At 35.1% G+C, this 13,531-nt stretch overlaps 1 protein-coding gene and 1 pseudogene across 1 annotated transcript; both read left to right on the top strand.

The window, feature by feature from the left end:
- Positions 1-946: 946 nt before the first annotated feature.
- LOC132183622 (uncharacterized) lies at positions 947-6,627 on the top strand. The gene is made up of 6 exons (XM_059596981.1): positions 947-1,699; positions 2,094-2,308; positions 4,370-4,661; positions 4,744-4,829; positions 4,912-5,003; positions 5,727-6,627. The coding sequence occupies exons 1-6, from the start codon at positions 1,427-1,429 to the stop codon at positions 5,981-5,983; spliced, it is 1,215 nt and encodes a 404-aa protein (XP_059452964.1). The 5' UTR covers positions 947-1,426; the 3' UTR covers positions 5,984-6,627.
- A 1,950-nt stretch (positions 6,628-8,577) lies between these two features.
- Positions 8,578-13,265, top strand: LOC132185314 (mitogen-activated protein kinase kinase kinase YODA-like; annotated as a pseudogene).
- Positions 13,266-13,531: the final 266 nt, after the last annotated feature.

The following is a 13,531-nucleotide window of genomic DNA, read 5'->3' on the forward strand; positions in this document are numbered from 1 at the left end:
AAAAAAAAAAAAAAAATCAATATCAATAAAATATCACAATAAAAAATTATCTACGTTTGGAAGTGCATTTTTCTTATTTTCTTTTTTTTTTTTAAAAAAAAAAAAATTGATTTAAAAACATCTCCGGCAGATGTTAATATGAGCCATTTTGACTCTCCATAGATGCTTTAAAGCTCAAAGTAAGAAGTTTGCTACATTAAACTTTCATATATTTGAAAGTTTACCGTAACACATTGAGTGAATATAATATTGAGGGCAATGATTTACTATTTATTTTTTGTTTTTTTATTGGTTTCTCTCCCCTTTAAAATGATGAAAAATAATATTTAAAAAAGGTAAATAGTAAAATAATTAATCGTTGAAATTTTACGTTGAAAATGTGTTAGCTAAGATAGAAAAATGTGTATTTTGGGTAACTAAAATAACTACTACTTTCCGAGAAGCTATAAGTCCTCCTTATGTTTGTCTTCTTCTTTCTAAAACTGATACGACTTTATAATTATCATTGGATTGTGATATATTACTATTTGAATTTTAATTTAACGATGATTTTAAAAGTTAAATTAATTTAAAAAAAACACGATAAAATCATGAGGAGGACTTTTAGCAGTATTCGATAGTAAAAAGTCACTAGAATGGGAAACAAAGTAATTTTGTTTTAACCTTTAATAGAAATACTCTAGCCTATTTCAGAAAAAGGGGAAAGGAATCAATTCTATATTTTTTCAAAGTTTATTAAACTCAACAAATTTAAAATTTATTGCATTATTTACAGTTGAGCCAGTTTAATGATCTACCAAAGCAAGAGCTCTTTAATAATATATTAATATGTAATTTATTTAATTAATGGATCATAATAAAATATAGGAAAATGTATTAATCTTAATTCTTTGCAATCCTTTATAATAAATACACTCCGTTTGAAGCCTTCCGTCTGTCTCTCTGTGCTTCTCTTCACGCCTTGACTCTTGTTTCTTACCTCACGTAAAACCCATTTGGCTCTCATCCAATGCACAGTTCTTGCTCTCTTCGCTTTGAATCTTTCTCATCCAATTTTCGCTATTTTTTTAGCACAACTTTCTGAGATTTCTGGGTATCTTTGGTTTGATCAGTTGAAAGTTGAAACAAATCTCTGATTCGGTCTGAAATTTCTCACGCTGTTGATTGGGTTTTCTCTCTGGTGTTTGGGTACTGCGATAGTTGAGCCATTTTGACTCTTATGGTAGATTTCCAAACTCACTGAGACTTCTTCAAAACTAAAGCCTCCAGACAAGTAATACTTGTATTACTATATCTGGGATTAGTTGGCTTTTCCAGCTTCTTTTTGATAAAAAGAAAAGACTACACAAAGCAAAGATCTTAGAATTTTTTTTTCTTTCTTTTCTCTCGTTTTTTCCTCCGTTTTCTCACCAACCAAACGGTGGAAATGTTGGGGAGTGGGTTGCGCTTTGGGGCTCTGCGCGGTGAGGACCGGTTTTGCGTCCCAGTGAAAGCAAGAAAGAATCAGAATCAACAAAAACAAGCTCGGAGAGCTAATAAGGGCGATGAGACTGAGAGCCTGGATTCATATAGAAAGAGTAAAGACCCTTCAAATTCACTGGCAAAGCCTTCTTTGGAGCAATTCGTAAAGCCTGTTAAGAACCTTGATAGGTTCTTGGAGTCCACCACGCCTTTGGTCCCAGCCCAATATTTCTCCAAGGTTGATCTTTTATCTTCTCTTTGCGTTTGCTTAGTTGTAGTTTTTCTTTGGTTCCTGAGAGAGTGTAGGAGAAAGTATAGAGCACCATAATTTTGTTTGTTGGGTTTTTCTTGTATTTGGGACCTGATAAAGATAGGCGACACTCAACCAATAAAGTACTGGGGACCAAAGGGAACGATCACGTTCAGTCAATCAAGCTTAATTCAGCTCTTTTTTTTGTTTTCTTTAAATTCTTTCCAGATAGTTGATTTTTGGGATGAGTTTGTCAGTTTTAGTTACAAAGGAACAGAAAGATCTTTAGTATGTTTTCTAGATTTGCATTGAGCTTTACTGAATTGGGTTTCTCATATTTGTGGGTCTTGGTAAAAAATTTCTGATTTTTGTGTTCTTGTAGACGACAATGAGGGGGTGGAAGACTTGTGATGTTGAATTTCAACCGTACTTCATGTTGAATGATCTATGGGAAACATTCAAGGAATGGAGTGCGTACGGGGCAGGAGTGCCTTTGGTACTTGATGAGGGTGATTCTGTTGTTCAATATTACGTCCCATACTTATCTGGTATCCAATTATACGGTGAACCTGCTACAAGGTCAAATACTAAGCCAAGGTAGTACTGCTTCTTATGTATGAATATTTCAAGTGTTTATGTATGTTTGAATTCAATACTGATTATACTTACATGTTCAACCAATTATGTTTTGAACATCATATTCATTATCACATCAGGCAATCATAATTACAAAGCCTTGATGGTGTTGGTTCTCTATCACATTGTTGAATAATCATTCTCTTCAATTTTTTCTCAATGAATTGTTTATTTATGTTCAATCTGCTTTTATTGTGAAGAATAATGCCTCTTCTTTGATGCCGTGCTTACTGCTTCTATCGGTTTTCTGACACTCCTGATACTAGGAGACACTACAAGATCAAGAACTTGCTGAAAGATGTTTGAGAGTGGAACTAATTTTTTAATCATGTCAATGGAATTTTTATCTCTTCTCATTCTTTCTGGGAATCAAAAACATAGTATTCCTACAAGTAGATTCGTTTCCCGATTATTTGCTGTCTAAGTAGACTTACTTGTAGATCGTCTCCTGCACGGTAAAGAATACTTCATGTCTCTTCAACTTTCAACCTTAAACATTTTCATATTGGGCAGCACTTTAACCAATCTTCTTTGACAAAGTTTAATCTTCTGGCTTATATGAGAATTGAGAAATATCTTTTCTAGTGATTCTTTTTCTTTTGTTAGTTGAAAAACTCACTCTATCCATGGTTGCTGATGTCTCTATCTGGTTGAAGGAAGTTGATTATAGGTGCTTCTCCATAATAGGGACACGGAATAAACACATTGTCTTTAATTATAAAAAAACTGAAGTTGACAGGCTTGTTCCTTCAAATTTATCTTTGAACAGAACCATTATTAGTGTCTCTATGTAAATTTAGCATACAAGGTTGAGTGAACAATGTCAATGGTGCTTTCCTTGTAATATTGTATAAAACGACAAACTAAAAATTAGAAGCCCTACAAATTCGAGAATATTGTGGATTTTCTTACTTTGTTGAGTAGACTTGCATTATTTATTCTTTTTGTAATTGGCTTGTGGTGCTTGGTCTTGTAATTTTTATAATTAAATAAATGGAGAAACACTTATCAAAAAATAAATGGAGAAACTATTCAGAACTTGAATGTAGGACACCATATTCTTTTAGCAATTGGTTCCTTGGAAGCAAATTTTTGACACAATGGCAGCAAAAGTGTTTTTCTATGTATCTATGTCCAACCAAGATCATCTAGCTTAGAAATGGATGAGAACCACACCTTATTTGGCTTCTTATGTGTTAGAATTTTATCTCCTATGATTTTTCAATCTATTTTGTTTATGTTTATTTCATCCTTAGAATACTATTCCTGATTGGTTTCTTCTTTTCAGAATAACAATAGGAAACAATTTCTTTTGGTGTGTTGATGGGTATTTGAGTTTAGCTTCTTACTGTGCACTTATAATCTCTTTTACATTGTTATTGGAGAAGTGGACCGTGCATTTGTTATCCTCTCGACAATGTAATTCAATTGACTCTTGCTACCTAATAAATTCGACCTTGCAAAACAATCATAATAATTGTTTGAAAATTGGTCATATTTTGATATTATTTTTTGTTGAGGATAAAGGGATAATTGGAGCTAACAGTTTTTTCCTTGTTTTGACGTCACACTTAGTTCATAATTAATTGAACAGCCTATATGTACTTGGTCCTCACATAGAAGGTATTGTTGTCAATTGTGACATTATTTGAGCGAATGCCTTCTGTTGATAATTAACAATTTTTCTGTTTGTCCGTGAGCTACATAAGCTACTCTTGTTGAGACACGAGGTATAGTAGTTTCACCTCTTACTCTTGATGTCCATGTGCAGAAAGAAAGGATGTTATGTTATTTAATATGTCTCACCTATTTATATGTGTATAACCTGTTTCCTTTGTTATTTTGTAATAATCCAGTTGCCTTCTCCTATTTTCTGCTCCATTTTTGTTGAACTGTTGTGATTTTTTTCTTCTCCTTACTAGTTTCTTGGAACAATACATCTAGTTCTGCTGCGATTCTTGATGTAATTGTAGGAAACAGTTTATTTGTTTCTAACAAAATTGGACATTGTCATTTGGTTAGGCAAGCTGGTGAAGACAGTGATTGTGACTACTATAGGGATTCAAGCAGTGATGGAAGCAGTGACTATGAAACTGATAAAGGCATAAAATTTACCAGGGAACAGCAGGCTTGTCTCCATCTAACTAGTGAGGTCCCAATTAGATTGGACAAGTTGTCTTTAAATGATAAGCAGAGTGGAAGACAAGAAGGCTTTTCTAGTGATGATGGTGAAGCAGAGAATTCTCTAGGTCAGTTGCTCTTTGAGTTTCTTGAACAGGATCTCCCTTATTGCCGTGTACCATTAGCTGACAAGGTTAGCTAAATTCTTGTTACTATTCACTCGGGCAAGTTTGCGGTATGAACTCTGCATCTTAGTTGTTGTTTTATTGAGGCAGATATTAGATCTTGCATGCCAGTATCCTGGACTGAAGACGTTAAGAAGTTGTGATTTACTGGCAACTAGTTGGATGTCTGTGGCATGGTAAAGATCTATGTAATCTATATTAGTGTGTTACTTTGTATCATACCAAGATTGATTGGTCTGATGATATGTTTTTTTGTAGGTATCCTATTTATCGAATACCCACAGGCCCAACATTAAAAGATTTGGATGCCTGCTTTTTAACATACCATACCCTTTCCACACAAATGACAGGTAATCTTAGCCTTTCTATAATTTGCATTATTATACTTTACTGGCTTTTATACAGTTGTAGAACATTTTCCTTGTAATTTCCTCCTTATATGCCTTTAAAGAAAAGCCTAGCTTACTCACATCATTTAATCTCTTTGAAACACAACATATAAGCAAACACTATTTCCTTTTTAGATACAATCAATTGAATTGGTGATCGATATGACCTTTTGCTTTAATGTATCTTGAGAAGATCAACTATGGGGATCTTATGGTGGATGGTAACTCTTTCATGTTCGTTTCTTGGGCAAACCCTGAAATTCTTGGTTGCTCCTGCCCAACAAAGGGGAAAATTTCCATTTCTCCACTCAGCATTTGGGGGTTGCAGTGTGTAGCTCTTCACTGTATTTTTATTTCCTTTCAATTTTATTTTGTATTCTTATGATTTCCTTCGCTGTTATGTACTATTCATTTCTAGGAAGGACACCTCATCGTTTGTTGTCTCTCTCTTTCTCTCTCTCTCTCTCTCACAGATGCACCAAAAATAGTAAATGAATGGTGCATGATATATTGAATAAGCCATAGCAACTATGCGGGGTTTGATAATTTGAGTTCAATTTTGTTATAAATTTGACGTGCTCTGGTGGAATTTATACAGTTCAAATGTCTGATATAAGATGATTTAACTTGTACCCTATGGTATCTATTCAATTCTTAGAATTGGTCTCTTATTGGTTTTTGCAGGTGGTGGAAGTAACCAGGCCCCAATAGTCATTTATCCAAGTGAGATTGATGGTGTCTCCAAGATTTCCTTTCCTGCTTTTGGAATGGCATCCTATAAGTTAAAAGGATCCATGTGGGTGCAACATGGGGTTAGTGAGTCTCAACTGGCGAATTCCCTCATGCAGGCTGCTGAGAATTGGCTAAGACTGCTTCAGGTCAATCATCCAGATTTCCAGTTCTTCGCTTCACATGGCATGTACTCTGAAATCAAGAGATGACATGCAGCTGGATTATCTTTGCTTGCCACAAGACATAAAGCACTGGGATAAAATGGCACATGATGGAGTTTATACTTTATATGATGTGGATTCCTGTTATGCAAAAGAAACAGAAAAATGTGGACAGTCACATGCAAAACAATATAAAAAGAGAAAATGAATAAAAAGGATGAAAAAGTGAAGACATAAGGCCCAAGAAAGGTGGGGAAAAGAGGCAAATAAAGATGAATATATGGAGATAATACATGGCGGCTGATCTAGCTAAAAAAGTGATGCTTCCACAAGCTGATAGTGCGAATTAGGTCTTACAAGCTCCTTTCATTTTTTTGACTTTTTTTAGTTTATGTCATAATGAGGGATACACAGGTATTACAAGTTTTCAGGAGGCTTTTGGTTGATGTATAAACCATTAACTTTGGCTATCCATATTCTTTTGATAATCTTTTCATGTCATTTTGATGAGCAGTGAAGTGAGAAAGGAAATGTAATGCCCTCACATTTTAGTGTAGGCATGGTATGACAGAAATGTGAGGGTAATTTGTATGCACAGATATATGATTCAATCAATTAATATTCCTGTAGAAGAAAGAGAGCTCAAAGAACACTGATGATCACAAGGCCGGCAAGCTCTGTATTTTAAAGTGGCCGGATGTTGGCCTATTCACAGTTCCATAAATTCAATCAATTCATATATATTTACATATGCTTTAATGATTTTCTTTTTCTTTTCTTTTTTTTCACCCATTAAAAAAATGAAAATCCCATCAAGAAAATTAGTGGGTCATATATGTTGCAGTAGGTGAGATGAATCAATCATCAATGGCCTGTATATATATATATATATATATATATTTGCTGCAGCAGCAGGAATGAGATTATTAAACCACACATGCATGAATGAGACAAAACTTTTTGTGTAGATATATTTGTAATGGTTCTGAATCATCAAGTCTATATATAGACTATAGTTGCATGATGCATGATGTATCATGCACGACCACCATGTTTTAATGAAAACTTGTAAAGTCATTTAGTATCAAAAATGCATGATTTGATAAGATGGTACTAGGTAGTTCTATGACCTAACATCATTTTAAGTCTATGTTTACAATATATGTTTCTTTTTATAGAAAATATTTGTCTTTTAAAAAAATGAGAGTTTCATAATGGACCCTTTAATAAGGATCTTTCAAGGAAATGACTTAAAATCTCATACCTAAAAGTCCATTTTTGTTAAATAATATGAGAAGTGATTTTAAAATGAGTCATGAGCATGAATTTTGGGTTAGGTTAGAAAATTTAATGGAAAAAAGACGCATATAAATTGGTCATTTTGAGTGTTAAAACATTTCAGAGCAATAGCTCTTTAAGTGGTGTTAAAACAATTCCAAGAAATTAAGTGATTTCTCATAAATTGTATGAAAGAATAAACTTATAAATTTTATGTGGAGAGCATGTTTGAGAAGTTGTTTGATCCAAATTTTATTAAGTGATAACTCTTAGATGTGTTTAGGTCCAATGGCCCAAGTTGGCTAAGTGTAGAACACTATTTTAGGCCTATTTAGTGAATTGTGGGGCTTAGATGGTTGATCTAGTTAGGTGGAGGTCCAAATAGCTTGTTTCTGACCCAAGTCCCCATAAAAAATAATTTGGAGATTTTTGGATGAAAAAAATAAATAATTTTTTAAGTGAAATTGTATCATTAAACCTTATTTTATTAATTAATCTACTAAAAATTATATAAATGTTAATGAAAAGTAAAACTCTATTTTCGGTCAATAGCTCTGAGGTCAAGAGGGAGGTAAAGTGAAGGCCTTCTTTAAAGAAAAATGATTGGTGTCAATAATTTACTCATATTTCTTCTACAAATTTAATAAATCAACAATTAGATTTGTGAAATGCACCATTGACGTTTGTCATTCACCGTCCCAATTTTCTATCTTAACTCTATTTTTGTAAGAAATGGGCTCTAGGGTCTCAGATGTTCCAAGCTAACAAGTCAAGCTAGTCTGGGCCTTTCCAATGGACAACCAAAGGCAACAAGCAACGCTTTAATGCATATGTAATAAGCAATTCCATAGAGTATTACAAACTAAATTTGTTGTATATGTATGCAAAACATGGAAATAAAAAGAAGAAGAAAGAGAAAAGGTCAATATCTTTCTCTGTGCAACATTGTAGCAGCTCACTGTATGTTATGCAAAACATGGAAATAAAAAGAAGAAGAAAGAGAAAAGGCCAATATCTTTCTCTGTGCAACATTGTAGCAGCTCACTGTATGTTCAATTAGCAGTATTAATTAGATCAACTGAAGTTTATAATATTACACAGATATGCCCTTTGTGTAGTTTAGACTAACTTCACTTAGCTCCCACACTAAGGGTTTTTTTTTTTTTTTTGACATGTCCACATAAGGAAAATGAAAAGGAAATTCAAATTAGTGACATTCGTTTCATGAGACGTGGTACACAGTCGATTGAGCTACCCCTCAGGGACAGGGTGTTGGCTCATTCACAATGAATATCTAAAATAAATTTTGTTTTTCTAGATGAGATATTTAATCATTTATAATAAGGCATTGTTTGTTAAAAAACATGGCAACACGGTACTATTCATTTATTTTAAATTAAAAAATAATAATAATAATGATTGGTATAAAAAAGTGAAAAAATAGTACTAAAAAATTAAAAAATTTTATTTTATAGTAATTTTTTTATTTGAATAGTAATAAAAAGTAAATAATGTAATATAAAAAGTGAGATGAATAGTATTTACTAGAATGGTGGTGTTTGGAGACTAGCCCTGACCCAAGTTCTAGAATCCATAGTGGTGTCGCTGGAGGAACACCCAGTGAGTCACGGTCCCACGGAAAAAGGATCGTCTCCAGTTCGTTTGGACCCAAGGGAATTCAGTCCCTGCATTATCAAAGGCATTATTGTCCAAAATGTTTTTTTTTTTTTGGACAATAATGCCCCTGAATTAACAGGGACTGGGTTTGGACTGGAGGAGGTTACAGTCCGTGAGTCACAGACGAGCTGGCCTGAGGATGGGAAACAAAAAAGTCACCGCTTACCACTTCCTCCCATAACAATTTGCAATTCTTGTCCCTTTTCTGACTCAAATTCAGCGTCAACATCTCCCTCCATGTCGCGAAGTCCAGGAAGGGCAGAGAATCCAGCAAGCCCTGGCTCATGCTGGAAAAAGGGAAGGCTGCTAGGTAGAGGCACTTTTGGGCATGTCTATATTGGGTTTAACAGGTATATACTCTAAAAACAAAATTCTTGGATCCAATATGTCTTTCGATTTTTACTCAGTCACATATAAATGTATAATACTCAATAGGTCCTCGAAGATACCTGGATTTTTATCCCTTAATGTTGATCTTTGAAATGTGTGTACCCATTTTTAGAGGACCTGATAACAAAAAAAAGGCATCACAGAGAATCCAGTGTTGTTGTCACTATGATGCCTAATCTCATGTGTCACTTCTTATCAAAAATATAAAAAAGAAATTTCATAGAATTCCTTCCTTCAATTTTAGCATGGAAGTGAAATGAATTGATAAGTTTGATGTTTGATGGTTGAAATGATCAATTGCATGAGCGCTTGTTTTCATATCAAATATGATTAATTTTGTTTGTTAATATCTGGTGCAATTAATATCCTCATCCCTTTTTATTTTCAAATTGTTGGTCATTAATGGAGTTTGTGCATATCTAATTTTATAATCTCAATTGGTTTAGAGAAAATGGTGATATGTGTGCAATGAGGGAGGTTACATTATTTTCTGACGATGCAAAGTCCAAAGAAAAGCGCTAAGCCATTAATGCAGGTAACTTGATCTCCAGTGGATTTAAGAAATTTTCTATTGTTTGAATGATTAAGGTTGTGGCTTTTCTATAACTTTGGCCAAATAAATCATTTAGTTGCTTGTTTTGATTGAAGGCAGTTATTACCTTCTGTTTTGGCAGGAAATTGCTTTATTGAGCCGTTTACGACACCCAAATATTGTGCAGTACTATGGGTCTGAAACGGTAGGTTTGAAGTTTATCAAAACTTATTTAGATCTGAGGCATTAAGCATTCTTTATAACTTACGAGTTAATTTATATATATGTTTGTAATTATTATATTATATGGTTTTGAAATATCTTGCAAAATGCATGCCTTGGATGATACTGACTTTAAAGAAGTCGTAAACATAAATCTTCTATGGTGGTTCGTGAGTCTCATGAACTTTTGAGAACTAACTTTTTTGTTACTTTGAATTGCCTAATTGCATACTACTATCAAATTGATGTGAGGTAGTGCTGCGTCGTGGGCAACATCATATTTTTAATTGTTCATTCAAGTTATCAGTGTATACTAAAGTTTCAAAAACTTCTTGAACAGGTAGGCGACAAACTTTATATACGCCTTGAGTATGTATCTGGTGGCTCTATTTATAAACTTTTCCAACAATATGGACAATTGGGCGAAGCAGCACTCCGGAGTTATACTCAGCAAATATTGTCAGGGCTTGCATATCTACATAATAAACAAACTGTCCACTGGTGAATTGAGTTATCCATTTTCTTGATGTTGTAATTCAAAACAAAAACCTGCTTCTACGATTATCTGTCTGCCCAACTTTAAACATGGTTTGTCTTTTTAAACCAGATTTTTTTATAGGGATATTAAGGGAGCAAATATATTTGTCGACCGAAATGGCTGTGTCAAGCTGGCAGGCTTTGGGTTGGCCAAGCATGTAAGTGTAGGCATAATCAATTTTGATTGGAGGTGAGATCGTAACAAAAGCAAATGACTACCCACTCATGCATGTTGAATTTGTGAATTGGAATGACTGTTAAAATGGTACATTATACTTGCATGATCAATGTCATAAATCATCAATCAGCAGAATATCAAACCATGTTTGACTTTCATTGTGAGGTTGCATGATCAACCCTGCTTGTCACAACTTATTTGTTTGTGCTTTGCAGATTACTGGGCAGTCGTGCCCATTATCACTCAAGGGAACCCTTACTGGATGGCACCTGAGGTCAGAATGTTTCTCGTTTTAGCATGGTTTCCTTAATCATGCCACATTTCCTAATAGTAGATCTTGATTCTCTTCTGCATTGTTTGCCCAGGTTATACGGAACTCAATTGGGAGCAACTTGCAGTGGATATCTGGAGTCTTGGGTGCACGGTTTTGGAAATGGCCACAACAAAACCACCTTCGAGCCAGTATGAAGGGGTTAGTGGTTTAGTCAAAAGTAGGAGCTTCTAAATTCCTTCCCCACTTCAACACCCACGCTGCCCACCCCGCCCCCCCAGCATTCTCTCATGTATTGGACGCATGCATGTCAGTCCATATATATAGATTCTAGGTATTAATCATTTTACTCTTTCTTCTATCTGATCTTTGCATGTTATGGTTTGAAGGTTGCTGCCATGTTTAAGATTGGGAATAGCAAGGAACTCCCACTAATTCCAGATCACCTCTCAGATGATGGGAAGGATTTTGTAAGGAAATGTTTGCAACGCAATCCAGATAATCGTCCTACAGCTCATAAGCTTTTGGCGCACCTGTTTGTGAAATATGTTGCACCATTGGAAAGACCTATTCTGGGCCCTGAGCCTTCAGATTCACCTGTTGGGGTTACAGATGGAGTGAAAGCACTGGTATGAAATTTATTTTTACTATAAATGTTAGTCACTTTGTTTTTGTTACAATTTTCATGTATGAATTATGCTATAGTGCAGGTTAGCCTGCTTCTCCTTTAATATGCATATTGCAATTTATCAAGCTGCACTGCTCCCAGATGTTTGTGCATCAGGGAGTGTCTATGAACTTGGCTAAGTATTGTAAGAGAGTGAGATATCACATGGATTTTCTTACTTTCAATCTTGCTTATTTAAATAATTGTAGTTTGGTGTTTTGAGTGTTTTATGTAAGTTACTTATCCAAAAAAAAAAGAAGGGTTAAATATCTTTTTGGTACCAATGGTTTGGGCCAAAATCAACTGCTCACCTCGGTTTCAAAAAGTGTCACGTGCCTAGTAAACCGACATACCAACTTGGTACTTCCATCCAGGTTTCATCCAATTTTTTAATGATGCTCAACTTCATCGCGTGTAAAAATGCGACACCTATCTGTGTGCCACATATGGGAGACAACTTTGCGTATCACAGGCGATACTTGTGGTATTAAGCCACATCAGATGCCAAAAATATTAAAAAATTACCAAACCAAATTTTTACCCAAACAAAAACAAAAACAAGATTAAACCAAAACGATTCAACCCTATTTTTCTTCTTGTCCCCAAATCACATGAACAAGTCCGAAGAGAGCATACAACCACACGTACCCCACCTGTACGTTGATCATTAATGTTTTCTATAATTTGTGATAGGCTCTGAATCTCTTGGTGATTTTCTCAGATATTAAACAGTTTGAGAGGGGAAGGTTCTTCATTTCTTCAAGGATAGGACTTGAGTATAAGTGATCTCTGGTCTTTGGCTTGAGATCCAATCCATCTTCTCGGACGAATCAACCTTGGTCATCCAGTCGCAGACCGTCACTTCCTGATCAAGCTTTGCAAGGTGGTGCACACGATGCTCACGGAATTTGAAACGGCAATCCATAAAGAGTCATTGAAGATTGTTGTCCCCAACGGTGGGGTCCACCCGCTCACACGCTATGTGATGAACTACATCTCTTTCCTCACCAATTTCAGTGGCGTACTCGCTGATATAGTTGCTGACTAGCCGCAAAAACAATGCAAGCTCCGTTACCCAAATTCTACTTCAAGAGCCCCGAGTTAGTCGATAGTGAGATAGTCCGGATTGCGTGGCTGATCCTCGTACTTCTCTTCAAACTCGAGGGCAAAGTTGAGCACTAGAAGACGTGGCACTCTCGTCTTTGTTCTTGGCCAACAACCTCCAATATGTCGTCGTTAAGGTCCGCATGTCGAACCTGAAGCTCCTCCTTGGCAATGATTGGGTGGCGAAGCATGAGTCAAAGGTCAAATAGTACACTGCCAACTACGAGGGATGGGTTGGTGGAACCGTGGAAGGCTTTGGTGTCGCTGCCAAAAAAATAGGGTTGAATCGATTTGGAGAAAAATGATAAATGGTTTCAATCTTATTTGGGTTTAATTTTGTTTTTGTTTTAGTTTGGGTAAAAAGTTGTGCAATTTGAGAAGAAAAGGAGAAAACTGGAGTTGATTCAGATTCGTGTTGTTTGGGGAAAAAAGAAAACTAGGGTTTGGTTTGGGGAGACATGAATGAATTTGGGTTTACTATGATTTGGTTTTGATTCAATTTTTGTTTTAAATTTAGTTTAGGTAATTTTTTAATATTTTCGACATTTGACGTGACATAAATACCACAAGTACCACTTGTGATATAATGACACGCCATAAGATGTGATGAGTTGTCTTACTTACATATGTGGCACACGGGACAAGTGTCGTGTTTTTATGAGCATTGACGTGGAGCTTTGTTAAAAAATTGGACAGAACCTAGATGGAAGTACCAAGTTAGTATTTCGGTCTACTAGAGA

This window comes from Corylus avellana, chromosome ca6, assembly GCF_901000735.1.
Source record: "Corylus avellana chromosome ca6, CavTom2PMs-1.0".
Taxonomy (NCBI): Eukaryota; Viridiplantae; Streptophyta; class Magnoliopsida; order Fagales; family Betulaceae; genus Corylus; species Corylus avellana.

Coding starts and splice junctions, on each gene's coding strand:
- LOC132183622 (XM_059596981.1), top strand. CDS start 1,427: ATGTTGGGGAGTGGGTTGCGCTTTGGGGCTCTGCGCGGTGAGGACCGG. Junction 4,662..4,743: donor GTGTACCATTAGCTGACAAG/GTTAGCTAAATT, acceptor TTATTGAGGCAG/ATATTAGATCTTGCATGCCA. Junction 5,004..5,726: donor CCTTTCCACACAAATGACAG/GTAATCTTAGCC, acceptor TGGTTTTTGCAG/GTGGTGGAAGTAACCAGGCC.